This window comes from Mya arenaria, chromosome 5, assembly GCF_026914265.1.
Source record: "Mya arenaria isolate MELC-2E11 chromosome 5, ASM2691426v1".
Taxonomy (NCBI): Eukaryota; Metazoa; Mollusca; class Bivalvia; order Myida; family Myidae; genus Mya; species Mya arenaria.
Genome location: NC_069126.1, coordinates 67,134,547 through 67,151,923, shown reverse-complemented (window position 1 = coordinate 67,151,923; position 17,377 = coordinate 67,134,547). Strand labels below are relative to the sequence as shown.

The following is a 17,377-nucleotide window of genomic DNA, read 5'->3' as shown; positions in this document are numbered from 1 at the left end:
TAATTTTTAATTTCTAAAAGAAGATGATACACATAGAAAGACAACTTACTTAGAGTCTCATAATTAGTTGTTTTCATAAGGCTATAAAAGTCATTTAAATCTGTACCAGCAGAGTACCAATTAAACAAATATTGTCTTCTTATATTGTCATACTTTCTACAGACAAAAAATGCATGATATTCACAATCTAAGACAGATAAATGTTCGTTATCATAACAAAAAGTACATATACGATCATCTTTTGGTATGTTTTGATGCCTACCAGTTTCTATTCTCAATTTATGGTTTGAACATCGAAATTTTGAAAGTGCTATCTTGTGCTTAAATGGTATAGCTACTGATAGGTATCTTTCAACATTCAACAGTGTTTTAAAGTTTTTGTAATGAGGACAGCGACCAGAATTATTTACAGATTCAAACCAGTTTTGGTTATAACAATCAATAATTCTCTGTTTAAAGATTGTTAAAAACACGTTAACACTTCCAACGTCTTGAGTTATCCAAATATATCCAAATCCATATGTAAACAACATGTTTTTAATATTTGTTACCCAGCAAGTTCGTCCAACTTCATCAAGAGATTTAAGCATTAAATAGCATTGTTTCGGATATCTAGTATTGGTCATTCTTAGTAATTTACAAAAATATCTCATACAATTAGAAAAATATGATGTACACAATGGTAAACTACCACACTCTCCAAGAACCATGCAGGTGTTCGTAGTCTTATTTACCCAAAGGTGCTTCCTGCAAAAGTCATTATGTACAGACTCAATACTTGGACTAAACTCATATCCCCAAATTTGAGAACCATAACATAAAATAGGGTTAATCATGGTATCAAATATCTTAAAAAGTTCTTTGGTTGGAAAATAACCGAAGGGCTTTTGATAATGTTTAATTGCAAATATAGATTTTTGTGCCTGAGCCGACAACTTTTCTTTAGCTGATGTCCAAGACAATTGTGGGGTAAAAAGAAGTCCCATATACTTATAAACTGAAGTAGTTTTAACGTTAAGTTCACGAAACTGCCATTTTTCATAGCTCCTTAGAGGTCCACCATTTCTAAATACAATAATTTCTGTTTTCTCAAGGTTCACCTCCATACCGGAATTAAGACAAAATTCATCTATCGTATTGAGCTGCTGCTGTAGTTTTAATGTTGTTTCGGCGCAATTTGCAATGTCATCTGCGAACATTAAACATATTATATCTGGTATATCGTTGGTGATGAAAATGCCAGATCCACACTTCTCTCTTAAAAGAGCAGATAACTCATTTATAAAGAGGATAAAGATTGTCGAACTTGATTTATCTCCTTGCCTCGTACCGATATTACAGGGAAACGAATTAGTTACCCCACCATTTGTTCTCACACATGAATTAAGGTTAAAGTACATAGATTTCAAGACTCTTAAAAAATTACCATATACACCTAAATTTTGAAGTGATTGAAATAGTTTTACGTGGTTAATTTTATCAAAAGCTTTACTGAAGTCAACATATAAACAGTAAAAGCGTCTTCTTTTTTTTGAAAGGTATTTCTGAACCATAGCTTGTAAACAAAATATATTATCAACCGTGGAATAATTTTGACGAAACCCAGCTTGACATTCATCAATCTTATTATTTTGCTCAGCCCAATTATAAAGTCTTTTATTTACAACACCAGAAAATATCTTATGAAAGCAATGTATAGATGTTGGCCTTGGATTTACATGATGAAATACTGTTCACGATTCTTCTGTATATGATTTGGAAAACAACAACGGTTACAACTGCAGTCATCCCGTAATTCCTTAATGTAATAATGCTACCAGTGTCAATTTACATTAAGCAAATATATTTCAAATTCACCGACATCTTGCTTTGTATGATGAGATCCTTGATAACTGATAATTATTTTGTTGGAAGTCAAAATTGACGTGTTTTGATAACCTTTTAGGCTCTTTTGAAAATACTGTCTTTCACATCTGACAGCTTGGTGGGGATCATTTAAATATAATGTCAAGAGGCGAGGTGTTTTTATATCTCAAAATAAACAGGGCTGTGTTGTCAATGCTTGGCCTTCAAAACAGGAATTTATTTTCAATTGCACCCGTTTTAATATTGTTATCAAAATGAATGCCTTTTGTATGATTAATACATAGTGGGTGACATCAAGTTATTGCATACAATTGATGTATAATGTAGTGTACAATTTCTTGTTAAACGGGCAAACGCCCTAATTTGATATTACCCGAAACCAGACAAGGACGTTTAAGACAAACAAAAGCTGCACGCAAAGGTGGAATTTCTAAACAAATCGCTACGAGATTAGAATTCTTTTTATAAATGGCATTGCTAGTTGACATGCATTTACCCTATTATTAAAAATATTTAGATCATGCGAGCGATATATGTTTAGTTGTTTATGTTGAGCTATTTTAAGGCTCCGTTTTCCACTGCAACTAAATTATTCAATAACCGTGCTGTTCATTTGGTTAGTTGAATGATGAGTATTTTGTTACATTGTTTAAGTTCTTAATTGTTATGTGAATAGTAACAAAACACTATACTAAATAAAACATTTCGTAAATGATTTACTTGCTGACTCCTGTACAGACCAATAGTGCTGCCATTCACCTTTCCTTATCTTCTGAACATTGTTGTTATTTCTCTTAATACAATTGAAGCTGCTGGGACAAGATTGGTCGATAACCCTGTTTAGAGGTACAAGGTAGAAGGCCTCAGACTGTTGACGAGTATCACACAACGGCGTAATACAATAAAGACAGATCAGGGTTACCGTCTTGGAATGCTCATCGAAAAAGAGAACTAACCGGGAAAGTTGAGGGGAGGGGTGGGGCTTGTTAATCTAGCTTATGGAGGTTTAGTACCACGAAACCTAAAGGGACAAGCCCAACATTGAAATCATTAAGCAATGGCAATAAAACAAAAAATGTTACGGACACTACATACTTCATTATCGACAAAGCTCTCAAAAAGCAGCAATTTTAACCGTTAACACAACAACTCTCACATCGTACCGGCCTTCGCACACATGGAATAATGCAATAAAAGTATTGGGATATGTCAAGCAGCCAAAAATATTTTTAGTGATACATTTGGGTTGTAAAGAATATGTTTTGAAATTGCCGTTTTTCCGGTGTTTTTTGGGAAACTGCAGTCAACAAAATTTAAACTTAACAGTATAACAATCAAAAAGCCCGTTATTATTTCACTAAACAGATTTATTCAGATACGGATACAGTTTTTAATAATGTTCATAATTTACATTAACACTTTTCTTATAAAAAAAGTGTTAAAGTTAACACAAAGCAAAACGTAGATCACATATATATCAATAACGAGTGTTCTATAGAAGATAACAACATATGGCGAACTAACACATAAACAATAATTATTTAACATTTTAAATCGAAAAAATCAATCGTAATTTCACAAACGATATACATACGAAAATATGAATACATATTTTGACAAAAAGTCGCTAGGGTGACTAAATCTTTGTGCTTTTATATGATTTAGGTTTGCTGTAAATTGCTTCACAATGTAATGTTTTACTTTATTATGTTTTAATTAACTGTATCATGGTAGTGTTCTTATATATCAACATCTTTACCATGTCATTTTTAAGATCGCAATTTTTTTTAACTAATTTCATTTTTATTTATTCACTATCTGCATACAATAGTTCATTTTAAATCAGTAATTGTGAGTTACTATTTGTGATGTACCTAACTTACTGCCATTGGACGAACTTCGTGTTTTAAAGACAATTCAACCCAAGTTTATGTCACAATTATTAACGAAGATATTTCCCAAGGGGCATTGCAATATAAACTATCAGTGTAACACCAAAGTTTTATATATTTTATAAAGTGAACGAAGAGACTAAGTTACAAATATATTCATTAAATTTATCTAGGAGATATTGCTGGAATCACACTCTAATTTCTACTAGACGTTATGCTATGAATATAATGACACAAAGGAATAACATTGACAAGTCTAGCAGCCAAAATACCTTCTGTGCTATTATCTGATGTCTATGTCATTAAATATGACATCGTTGCATATTAACAAAAGATCAAACTGGATTGAAATAGAATGTGTTTATATCAAACTGTTATTGATTTTTCATTTTTTTAATGCTTTCAAAATTATAGGGAAGTTGTGAATTGTTTATAGATAAAGTTAATACATATCTTACTAAGAAATGCATAATTATTCGTAACGGACACTACGTTATGTATTAGATTTCTTTATTCAATTAAATATAAAAAACCACATAAAAACTGTATTTCATTGGGTTGAATACAAAAACACGTTTAATAGCTAAAATATCTTTTAAAATTGAATAAAAAATATCAATGTTACCAGATAGGTTACGGACACTACATATTGCCATTTTTTTTCAACAACAAAGCTCTTAAAAAGGAGAAAATTACCATAAATTTGTTTGTTCAGTTTTAATATTTACCTGGTAAAATTGTTATTACTTGTATTACATTATAATTCAAAATTTCTTAGGGACGACAAGATGGTGAATGTGCGGGTGCTATGATCACTGAAACACAGTTTATAATCAAGAACTATTTTGGAATAAATTATATTGAAACTATAAAAGAGTATGGTTAGCATTAATATCATAGCATATTAGTATTGTTATCCAAATAAGATTTATAGAAAATATATTTAAAAAATGCAAACGCAAAACAAACTTCTAAGACATAGGTTTTCGTACTGCATGTATATTTAGCTTGGATATCCTCTTGATATTTGACAATGTTTAACGTAGGCAAAAACATTTCTTAACCTAAATCTTCAACAAATCTCCTTTGTTCATGACAAAGTAAGTCAGACAAGAAAGAACACATAACAACACAGGTGCTTTCTTATCGCAATGATACCGGTACGTTTATTTGAAGGGCTTGCATAAGAAGAGCGTGTATGACCTTGAAGCCTTCATTGCATTGAAATGTTCAGTCTATTGATCATATTTTGGGAATTGCATGTTCACATATTCCATTTTTACCTCCTCTTTTTTCTGTGCGTTGATAAGGAGCTCGTATATGACATCGTAACACATTCTGTATTGATCCTGAGATATAAATAAAATAATGCAAAAACAAACGACAAACCAGATTCGGCACACATTGTATATCACACAGCATCGGCTTCTTTGCATGGGACAACCAAAAGTTGACGAGTTAAGTTATAGAACGTCCATTTATATAACCTACATAAGCTGTCTTTTAACCTGCATATTTTTAACATTCCTTTGTTTGCGTTGTTTAAGATATGTAAAGTCGTTCAAGATAACCTTTATATACAAAACTCACCACATTCGTGACAGCTGAATGTCTTCTTTGTTTAACAATGCGAACAGTTTCTGCTATTGCCACCTGCCTGTCAGTGGTGATGCGGTCACTGATACACAGTAATGTGACAAATAAACCGCTTTTGGTAAAACCATCCCTGAAAAGTGTTAACGCAGCAATTACATTAAGTGCAGATGAAGTTAAAACTCAATATACGTATAGGTTAAATCTTAAACCGTTGATTAAATGCATGTTTCAAATGTTTAGGATATGTTTCTTGAATATTGTCCATCGAATGTATATACTTAGTTAAAAATTATGTTTGTAAAACAAAGTAACTTAAGGGATAAGCAAGAGATAACATTCATTTAGAATGTTTATTGCAAGTTTTACTAATGCGTAATAGAGTTCATAAAAAAGCTCTTTTTGAAAATCCCCTTTTGACAAGCTAACAATAACACATTACAAACAAATCTTGCCCTCTCAACGAAGTTTATTAGTTTCATACGCAACTGAAACATCGATTCATATACTTCCCAAATGTTTCGTTTAGTGCTTTCGATTTATAAACAATTTATCATAACTAATGTACTTAACCAATTCTATGAACTGTCTCACAAAGCCTCTATTGACATACAGAACATGTTTAAAGAAGAACACTCCGTTATTCACGTTGCTGTAAATATTATGACTTTGCCATTCTCAAGTGTCAATTTGTTTGTATTCAGGTTATTGACATATCTAGAGAAGGAATGTAATTTTATGTGAACGTTTACCGGCATTGAACGACTAGAGGCCCAGGCAGGTTATTGACCAACACTAGCAAATCTAGTATCGTTAGGGTTTCTTCCCAATTTGTTGAAGTAGTCACATGATATGTTGTTACTTCCTGGTGTTGCATCTGTAATTACGAAGACATAATAGTAGTTGAAAATAGATTGTATTTTTATTAAGTTTATTAACGTAGGAGGGTAAGTGAGCAGTTTCATGAAGTTGGGGAATTTGCCTGCGTGCCTTATATCATGAGCACGTTAAAAAAATCGAATAATTATTCTTCATAATTTAAAATCATTAAACCTATTTGTACGGATTAAATATTAAGAAAATATATCGGCAATATGCGTTCGTATGATAAAAGATTACACGATATGTGTAACGTTATTTACCATTGGCCAATGACGTAATATTTATCCAATTAGAGCGTAATACTGATATTATCATGACGTCATAATGTGATGTCATTCATACAATGAGAACCTCAAGTTTTCTCTATAACATGGAAATATATTTCATTCATGACAGTTATATCTCTAACATTAAGTGAAAAGTAGATGTCTATGAAAATAAACCCAGCTTTAAGATACATTTATATGTGAGCTTTACCTTTTCCGGTAATGATATGTTGATGGTCTGAACAATCCATTTGTTTTTCATCTGAGTTAACATCAAACTGACGACAAAAGGTCCTAAATATATAGGTTTGTCTTCTTGAGGCCAAAAACAACTGTTCTGAAACAGAACACAATCACATTTGTATTCATTAATGTTGTGACCATTGTGAGGTTGTGTGATCATTATCTATTTTCAACTGATACATGTTTAGTCTTTGTTATTTTGGGACGTGTTCCGTGTCTCGTTTATGTCTTAACCTTGTGCCTCTGAACAGGATAGTCGTGAAGGTTTTGACTACGCGCCCTGTCGTCTGTAGTTTCCAATGTATTATTTGAAAACATCATATGTGTAAGTTAATTATTCATATTTAATCTTCGCTTTCAGGTTTGGTCTTTGTTACATTGAACACGATACTAGAATGGTGTTTTGCTAGTGGCATGTCTTTCATTATTTATATACCTTATCAACCTCGCTTTCAAGCACAACGACGTTTTTAATGGCGTGGTCCCAGAGCAGCCGAATAAAATCAACAACAGTGTTCTCCAGTGGGCACTGTGTCAGGATAAACTTGTTTCTCTGTCTTATTGTCTAAAACAAAGAATATAGAATGCAGTTTTGCTTCATGTAATAGGTTGAACAGCAGGGTCATATAAATATTACTCAGTAAAAGGTATATTACTGAAATACTATGTACCGGTATGAAGATCGCGTTGATGAAGTCGTTTTCCCCTGGCCTACGTATAGTCAGCTTTGGGCGGTACGTGTCGTCTGATAATAAAAAGGCATATAAGTACATACTATGTTATATTGTCAATGTAACAGGAGTGTACTGCTTTTATATTATGTTCTGGGTGGAAGAAAGAAATAGTCAATGATTTAAAACCGTGACAACAACCATTGCAAATGATTTTAAGTGAATAGTGCTTTGTTCAAGTTATTTACATTAATGTCCATGTCCATATTAATACATTGTATACGTGTATGTAATCAAACTAACCTGGTAGTATCTTTCTGTCAAATGATTTGATAAGATTTTCCACCAAAGCACCGTCCGGTGCCTTCTTAATCTGAGTGTCTCTTTCTTCTGTATTGCAAGCCACAAGAAGTTCGCACAATTCCTGTTAGTATACGTCTCATATATCAATTATTGATTATAGAGCACAAAATGCAAAGAAAAACAAGACTGTAGTCATGATATAGATATACGATTTTATATTTCGACATTTCCCGCTTTAGAGATCAACATAGTAGCGACATTTTATAAAGAGACTGATTTAGCAACAGTTAATATTTTACCCTAAATTCATTGTCTTCTGTGGCATGCAATCTGCTCTTCTTGTACAATTGAAGAAAGTTCTCCACAGCATATATCTCTCCGATAGGATCATGAAGTTCTGCAAGGGCTTCGTGAAGGTACAAGTATTGTTCCTGAAAAGCAGTAAATGATGAAAACATGTTCATAAGGTGGGAGTGTTATGTCATATAAATGTGAAACTTACTTGACGGATGACTGATTCGTAAAACAAAAAGTCGATTATCTTGATCTTTTTTTTGTATTATCAATAGTGTAAAAATTCTTACTGCCTTACACACTTCTTTGTAAATTTTCATCAAAGGAGTTTTACTGCACATCTGGTGATTTTTGCGTTCATAGTTCATAATGTACCTTTGTCTGAACTAAGCTTATTCGCTGCTCTCTAAGAGCGTCAACTGCTCGGGGAATATTGACGCTGCCCTCTGTTTTTCCCTGATCGTGAAGATAGTCTAGTGCAATAAATGTGCCTGTCCTTCCTATTCCAGCGCTTAAAATATACATATGCAACTAATTTGAGTAGAAATGGCAAAACAGAATATCAATGTTTTTTGTTAATATATCTGCTTCCACAGCCACATTAAACCGCCTCACCCAATGGGGATTAAACAGCCATATCATCCCACGGGGATTATATAGCAACATCCCACGGGGATTAAACAGCTACATCCCACGGGTATTAGATAGCCACATTTCATGGACACTTTATAGTCAAATCTCACAGGAATTAAACAGCCACATCCCAAGGGTATTAAAAAGCCACGTGTCATGGGCATTTAACAGTCAAATCTCACATGGATTCAACAGCCACATCCCACGAGTATTAAACAGCCACATTTCAGGGGCATTGAACTGTCGAATCCCACAGGGATTAAACAGCAACATCCCACGGGCATTAAACACATTTAATTAGAGACACACAAAATAAATCATTATCAATAAACCTTAGGATTACGGCTACCATCTTAGAACTGTCATCGAAAACAACGAAGGGTTTAAAGCAAACATTGAAACTGTAAAGAATGTTTTAAAACCTGCAATGAACAAGCCATGGTGAAGTAGCTGACATTTCGCTGTTCCGCACCAATCTCCAGAACTGAACAATTGACAGTGCCGAGTCTGGGACATCTTTGTCAGGCCATGCGGTATAGTGGTATTGTTTCACCATTTTTTCGCTTTTTGAACCCTCCTGTAACATAATTTAAGTATGATTGTCCTTCTGTAAAACGGTTTCATATTTGTTCAATGAGAAAGGCATGAGAGCATATTATGTTTCAAACCTTTAGCTTACCATGCAATAAACTATGTGCCGAACAACATAATCAGCATATTCCTCAATTCTTTCAAGACTCACACAACACTTCCCGTATGTTACGGGACGATCAGACCAGTACTGACAGCATTTTATCTGAAAGACAACAGAAAATGGAACAATTGCAAACAACACCGACTACTTATTAAAAATCGTGCATGCACAGGGTCAACGGAGCGTTTAGATCTACGTTTGCGTTTTAAGGAATATATGCCTTGTCTGCTGAATTCATGGTGAATGTATACTGTAGACATAATTAATTATGTTTCCAAAAGGTCTTGAAAACGAGGTTCCAATGTTGTATGCCTCCAACATTGCAAAATAGCTTAATCTTACCGTGCCAGCTTCTATAAGATTGGTAACCATGACAATGGCTTGCACATTTTCTGCATCGATCATTCGCCAAAGATCCGAAACTGTATTGTCAAGAGGCCCTACAAAAATGTCCTACACATATAATCATGCATTCATTCTGTTAACAGATTTAGAAACATTTAACGCCATTTGTTGTTTTATAATAGACTACACTGTGGACGTGATTATGAAATTGCATAAAGTGTATGATAAAACATATTTCAGATAGTTATATATCGCGTTTACCGATACACGAAAGAGAATAAAATAAAGCTTTATGGAGAAAGAAAGATCAAGAGGGTTTTGATTCTTCATCATTTAACGTACCTTGTGCAGCTATATATCGCTTTTCTTGACAATATCCCTGGAACGGAACCAAAAAGTTCATAACTCATTTTCTCTCAGAGTAGCAGAAACATATCATGGCCAATTGCTTACATCAAACTAAACAAATAAGTTTGCATAACTTGACAACATAATCACACGATGGCAGAATGCACACGCCCTAGTTTCTCGTCAGTTCTTAAGCGTGAAATCTTTTTTCATTAATCCAAAGTTCTTACTTAATCTTGGTTTTACTGAATAAAAAATAGATAAAAGATAGTCCAAACGTGCATATGGTATACAAATAATACCAAAACCAAAATAGCGAACTGCTTAAGCCTGTTATAAGGGACTTAAGATGTTTCGATAAATTGGGCGAGAAAATAAAACATTTGTGAATACTCACGTCAATATAACTGGCATTAATGTAATCTTCAGCCGGATCTCCAGGTAAAATCACTCTTGAAGCATCGTCTAAAGTTAATACAATTATAATATTTTTGCATACACATATACATCAAATAAACAAGTTCGTTCAAGATTGCAATGGTATTTGATTGATACATACATGGATAGACGTCCCTGTATCTGTTTTTGTCAATGTTGTGAGACTTCACTGCTTCGTCAGCATGATATTTTAGGCCAATTTGTAGCGACTGAAAGGGAAACGCAAACAAACGATTTTATGCATGTCCTATCGTGGGCTATTAACAATGGTCAAGTGGGAATTTTAAATTGCTTGCTACGCATTATTCCATTCAACAAATCTAAACAGAACATAACTTAATGGGTTTTTTTTAACTTCAGCATAAATAGATCATCATTTAAACACAAAACACAAATATAGCATGCATGAAAGAAAAAATGGATTACTTTGCCATATATTATTGATATAGAAGTTATACAATATCAGGAACAGTAAAAATACATTGAACAAAAATATAGGTGAGAATGTCTTTAAATCTGAGTACACATGCAGGACTCTTATCATTAAAGCATTGATACAAAAATAGCTATTCTCATTATCTAGAGGTTTGTTATTATGGCAATACAAATTAAACATACGATACGCATAACAGCAGATTTTTCAGATCGATTAAATTGTACAACTTTTAAGCAAACTCATTATATTTTTCGACACATTAACATGATGTCAACGAAATGAGGATACATAAAGATGACACGAACTCACCTCAAATTACATTGGTAAAGACTTAAGTACTCACATAGAACTCTTTAAAAAAGGGAACAGGTTCCTTTTTTAATTCTTTCACTGCGCTTCGCAATAAGTCAAGCGATATGGTTCGCCTAGAGAAATAATTAGCAGGCAAGTTCCCATACATATTTTTTTCTTCATCGAATCTTGTTGGTATGTCAGGATCTGATGCCAGATTCCCATAAACGGATTCCATTTCGTGACTACAAAGTTATGTTTTATTTAATAATGGATCATAAAAGAAACATAAATCAGCTAAAACAATTGTTTGAAAACCATAAATACAATCTGATTAAAATCATTTATTTCGCGTTGCCGATAGTAATTCGGTTGGGCAGAATGATAATACTTATCACGAATATCAAGCCTCGAGTATCGTTTGTGAATAACAATAAAACTCACTCAACAAGAACTATAACAGAAGGAAGAAATAGTTGGTGATTATAATGAGATAATTTATAGATTTACAAAACGGTCAAAAAGTGTTGACTGGTTCTCGTAAAGCATACATATGATTACATAGTTAGATGTAATTTTAAGAGACTGAATACTTACAATTGTGGTCCTCGGTCACACCGTCCATTTGTTCCTATCAAAATTTAAAATTGCATTAAAAAGAAGATTTATAAACTGATACTGGAAATATTGTAATTCCCGCTTTTTCCTCGATTGCGTTTAAGTTCAAACTTACAAATTAACCTTACATTTATAAACAATCTAGTATACTTAGTTGAATCAAAGATAAGTATAATACAAACGTCACACAAACATGTAAAGCAATTTTACAATTTAAAATGTTTCATTTCTAAACCATCGCTACTACCTTTTGATCTCCTCCGCAACACAATTAAAACAATGATAACAGCAATGGCCATGGCAGCAACACCAGAAACTATCCCCGAAATTATTGCAACGCCAATCTGAACAGATTCTACTTTTACTGAAAATAGAAATATACCGTAATGTATGAACGTGAAATTGCATGTATAATCACACATAAGCATGTGTTTGTGTGCGTTAATGATACAATGGTGTTCATAGGCCAAGCCCGGTTGCGCAATAATTTAAAAAGACCCTATTTAAAGACACGATACTAAGGCCTTACTGTCACCACTGACAGTTTTATTTGACCGTTCAATTGATTCGCACATTCTAAACATATCAGAACTAAACTGGACTAAATAAACCTTAAGCGAAGTATGTACGTACCGGTCTCAATTGTTGAAAATGTAATAAGATCAGATTCGCCCGACTTTCCGTTAATATTGGAAGAATACATTTTTGCCTCATATTTTGTTCCTGGTATCAGCTCTGTGATTGTGAAGTTAATAGCGTAAGTCCCTGCGTCTGCAGAGAACCAATTGTTTGTAAGGACCTGTCTCCAAAGAACATAGAATGTTTGAAGATAGCCTCCGTTAAATGAAGGTTTCCAAGCAACTACAGCTGTGGTGTCAGTAATAAGTTCTTCTTTAACAACAAAATGCGAAGGCTTTTCTGGTGGTCCTGTACAAATAAAATAAAACATGATTTAAGTTTTAAGGTTTAACAAAATATGTTGACAAACAATTAACGACAAAGCTGTAATGAAAAGTCATTTGCATCAATTACCTTCAGGAGTTATAAAGAATGTTTCACTAATCGATCCCAGGGTGTTGTGTACAGTAACTGAATACTCTCCGAATTCATCCGGTTTTATTCTTGAGATCCTTATGTCGGTTGTCATATTATCATTGGAAATGTATATTATATCTTGTGTAACATTTTGAGGACTTTGTTGCATATCCTGTCTAAAAGACCACAATGCAGAAAATGGTGGTGGATTCGAAAATACTGTAAACGTTAAAATCACGTCTTCCCCGGACCTGGCAGCGACATTCAACTTCGGCGAATATCCTAAAGGATACAGTGGCATACCTAGATGGACGAGAACACATATGATACAAATGCTCAGGAACTACAACTAAACATGTACTTGTTTTTTATTAACTCATTTCGTAATTATTTCTCATTTTTCAATGTTGTTTCTATCGCACTTTAGTGGTACATTTGTGAAAATAAGAGTCTATATACTAAATGAATATAGGAACATATTAAAACGCTCGTGATGAAGTTATTAAATACCGTATTAAAGTATTGTCTTCACTGGAAAGAGTTCATGTTTTTTAAATGAACAGTTAGTATTAATCGAACAATCTGTGCGCTCGAGTTCATTGTGCTTTCCAGTTTATGCTTTCCAGTAGCAATACAATAACTGTTATTGTACTAATAACGTTTATATAAATAGCAGTTGAGTATAACTTTGACAAAGTAATTTGACTTACACTTGACATCAACATCAAGTGTTTTATAACTTGGTATTTCCAAATTCAACTCATTTTTAGCATTGCAAGTGAACGTTCCTATATCTTCCAAGCAAGAACTTATTTTGCTCATTTGTAACTCCAGACCAGAAAGCACTGAAGCCAGGATTTTGTCGTTTCTTTTTATGTATATTTCAGGCTGAGGGTCTCCGTTTATAACACACTTCAATTGTATTTCGTCGCCATGATCGACAATGTACCGTTCGTCATTTGTATCGTTGTACCCGCGAAATGATTCGATTCTTGCAGCATCTACAAGTATAATGTACGTTGTACCGGATATTAAAATTAGACATACGACGAACAGATATGGCATATAATTGACATGGGTAGCAAAAATGAATAATGTGGAAAACAAAGTACCTTTTCCATTTTGCAATGTATAATGCCATATTATTTTAACTCTAGGTAAAATGATATTTTGATTTCTCAATCTCAACATATTGATACTACTCTTTTTTCTCAATAACGTAATTGCCTTAATAGAACTCATTTTATCCATCAAAGAATGTATAGGGACAACATGCAAGTACCTGATTCAACTTTAAGATACATGACCATGATTGTATATTGGATATTGGAAACAAACTTTCAGATATGAACTGTTGCATGAGGTATAAAACTGACATTTTACGTCGAGGAAGATACTGCGGCTGTCAGTTCCATACGTTCCGTTGAATCCTGTAGGCTCCATATAATTTTCGACCGTACAGTTATAAAAACCTTCGTCTGTAATAGATATGTTTTCAATGACCAGGAACATACTGTTAGAAATTTCAAAAATGTTCATCCCATTTCTTGACCATGAAAATATGGTTTTATTTGGGTTCCCAGGTGTTGCGTTGCATGAATAATTTAGAAGTTGGTTCTCTGCTGCTGTAATCGTCGAATTCAAATCTTTAATCGACGGCGAATCTAAAATGCAAACAAACAAAAGATAAATTAAAATTGCAATAATATATTTTATTGTGCAGGAGGTTTTTTGTGTTGTTTTTTTACAATTATTTTTCTCATCATTTTAAATACAAGCGAAACCTTTGACAAAAATTGGAAAACTTCCTAAGAATATCTTAAGTATTGCTCCTAAACGGATCTTCGCGAACTTGTGAGTAATTGTGATAGTATCATTTCAGTAGCTAATCAAAGTGCTTACATTGAACATTGATATTAAACATATCATTTCTCGTTCCATTCTGTTGATTTCCAACACTTGGCAACATTAAGTTTTGTATCGACAATATATAGGATCCCCCATCTTCAGCTTGTATATCACATATGGACAAAATACTGCCTGGTGTCGTTTTTCCACTTGGAAGACTCCATCTAAAATAATTCGGTTCAGGGTTTGCTTCGCTATAACAGTTTAAAGTAAGATTGGAAGACAAGGAAACGTTCAAAGTTCCAGGTGCAATTTCGGAGTTCCCAACTTCACATATTGGAGACAACGGCGGATCTACAATACAGGCAATAATATAATTATCAACAAATTAATAATTAATAAGTATTTAGATCCAGAATGGATATATATTACCTTTTCACAATTATTCCCACTTAACCCGTACTATATAATTCATTTTGTCAGTTACTAAAAGCAATATATAAGTTGCGTTTTGTAATATGAAATTACTTCGTAAAGTGAATGATATAAAAACGGTTTAACTGACATAGGACTTTCACTGTAACGTTCTTCTCATCAGACCAATCCATTTCATGCGAGGCAAAACAGGTGCAGACGGATTCTGTAGTATGCCCTGCCCTCCAAGTCACAGAACTAACTGCCCTATCCGTGATGTTGCTGTAAGTTTGATTTCCATTGTAACATTTCCAAAAGAGATTTGCGAGCGGATTGCCTCCTATCACAGAGCACTGCAGCTGTTGGATCGTTTCCGAGTTTCTTATCATAAAGTAAGTATTATTTGCGATCAAAATGCTACCTTCCGGTACATCTAAAAATTGTGAAAATAGGTAATTGTTAATGATAGCATACCTAATGATTCCATATATGTATTGCATTACCGGATAAAATATAATATTTAATTCATTTCAGATAATGCATTAGAACATTCGTATTCAATACTACCTACATATAACATTCAGAGAAATCTTCCTGCTAGAAAGGAGGTCGTTTGCCATATTACTGGCATTGCAATACACTCCCATGAGATGATTTTGCCTCGTCACAGTGTATGTAAGAGTGCTGGTTACAGTTTTTGTATTATCAACATTGTCAACGGTAATGCTTTTCGCTGAATTCAAAATAGGAATGTCATCCCTGTAGAAATGTGCTGTTGCGTTGTCAAAGAACCATGTGATATTTGCCGCTGGAATTCCATTAGGTGCGTCACAAATAAGCTGAAGTGCATCGCCTTCGTGAATAGTAATACTACCGGACCCTTCTCCCGATATGTCAACCAGTACAATTGGAACTATAAACATAGTATGTGTATTTACCTAAACAAATTGTTAACCTAAAAAACAACATCTACTATATACTTATATCCTTTAACTTACATGTAAGTAACAGTAAAAATCGATTAAAAGTAGATTACTTTCTGATAAATTCGTAAGTGACCGCTTGCTTGCCTCCTCATTATGGTCAATTGCTAACCTACGGTTGTGACATTTCTTTTTAGTATGTTACCTCTGAGATCAACATGTAACACGTTGCTTTTGCTGGTTATGTCAACGCCTTCTATAGAAGAGAAAGTACCCACACATATCCAAGGATCGGTGAAGTTCAACCTTGTCAGAGGATAAGAAGTGCACTTGTAACATGTTGGACTTACACAGGAACAGTTCGACACGTATGCTCTTATTTGAATAACACATTCGTCTTTAGGGTAGCCAATAGTTGCGGCATACTTGTCATTATATTTAAGTAATTCTACAAATTTTGCAGTCTGTTCAGAAGAGCAAGTGAATATCTGCGTCATATTTTCTTTGACGAAGGCAGTTTCCGCAGTCAAATAGACATTGCATCTTGCTAAAAAGTAAAAAGAAAGAAATACTCAGTAAAATGAGTATCAATGCCTAACATTTGTAACACAATATTTATGCAAAAAAAAAATACAAACCTTGTTATTGTTAACATTTTAAAATTTGAAAATCAAAAACGTTCACTGATATATAATATCCTTCTTAATGTCTATATTGTTGACAATCAGTTAGAATATCGGTCATTAGATTTTTAGTGTTTAAAACTGATTTCTTGATATAAATTGTTTAGATTAAATTAAACTTTTAATAAGGTTTACAATGAACATCAGCGAAATTGAAGGCAACGTAAACACAATAACTCATAGCTCTAATTCTCTATAAATGATTGATACAAGTGAGGTTTACTGTTTAATCACATCGCGCTCAGACTAGTCCTTTTGTCACATGTACCTAATTAAATGGTTCTAACGGAATACTTACCAAATTGCAACAATGTCAGTAAATAAATTATCGAATATATCCTCATATTCAAAACTCTTGTCTTCATAATTGTGTTAAACATCACATTTTGCGCACACAATGTGTAGACTGTAAACTTCCGTGATGCTCTGCTGGTAGCTTTAACATTAGGTGACCGTTTACAATAGATTTAATCTGACAGGATTGTGGATTGAAAACTGTTATCCGTGTTTAACACAATGATGTTTTATGCAAAAGTTCATATATATGTTACCTCGTACCACCACTTTGGTCTATTGTTGTAATAATTTTAAAAACAAAACAATGGACAAGTAACCACAACAAAACATGAAGAAAAAGGCAATCCGCTTTTCTAAAATTGTG

The 17,377-nt window shown here is 33.5% G+C and overlaps 1 protein-coding gene across 2 annotated transcripts; it reads right to left on the bottom strand.

Moving 5' to 3' along the window:
• Positions 1 to 3,377: 3,377 nt before the first annotated feature.
• LOC128234118 (receptor-type tyrosine-protein phosphatase alpha-like) lies at positions 3,378 to 17,127 on the bottom strand. Of its 2 annotated transcripts, XM_052948140.1 has the most exons (27): positions 17,015 to 17,127; positions 16,239 to 16,580; positions 15,682 to 16,023; positions 15,262 to 15,543; positions 14,751 to 15,050; positions 14,225 to 14,512; positions 13,559 to 13,849; positions 12,846 to 13,151; positions 12,447 to 12,740; positions 12,061 to 12,177; positions 11,793 to 11,826; positions 11,248 to 11,440; positions 10,590 to 10,677; positions 10,428 to 10,495; positions 10,025 to 10,061; positions 9,680 to 9,777; positions 9,323 to 9,439; positions 9,066 to 9,220; positions 8,386 to 8,521; positions 8,016 to 8,147; positions 7,717 to 7,837; positions 7,414 to 7,487; positions 7,179 to 7,307; positions 6,711 to 6,836; positions 6,104 to 6,228; positions 5,349 to 5,484; positions 3,378 to 5,107 (listed from the first exon to the last, which is right to left on the bottom strand). In XM_052948140.1, exons 1-27 carry the CDS (start codon positions 17,094 to 17,096, stop codon positions 4,994 to 4,996), a joined length of 4,527 nt encoding a protein of 1,508 aa, XP_052804100.1. In that variant the 5' UTR covers positions 17,097 to 17,127; the 3' UTR covers positions 3,378 to 4,993. The 2 variants fall into 2 exon arrangements, with proteins under 2 accessions (XP_052804100.1, XP_052804101.1); XM_052948141.1 differs by lacking the exons at positions 14,751 to 15,050; positions 15,262 to 15,543; positions 15,682 to 16,023; positions 16,239 to 16,580; positions 17,015 to 17,127 and having other exon boundaries at positions 14,131 to 14,306.
• Positions 17,128 to 17,377: the final 250 nt, after the last annotated feature.

Excerpts from the sequence above, each read along its gene's own strand:
- LOC128234118 (XM_052948140.1), bottom strand. The coding sequence starts at position 17,096 with ATGTTTAACACAATTATGAAGACAAGAGTTTTGAATATGAGGATATAT. Across the intron at positions 15,544-15,681 it reads GATTTCTCTGAATGTTATAT|ATGTACCGGAAGGTAGCATT; the intron begins GTAGGTAGTATT and ends CACAATTTTTAG. Across the intron at positions 5,485-6,103 it reads CCTCTAGTCGTTCAATGCCG|GGATGGTTTTACCAAAAGCG; the intron begins GTAAACGTTCAC and ends AACACTTTTCAG.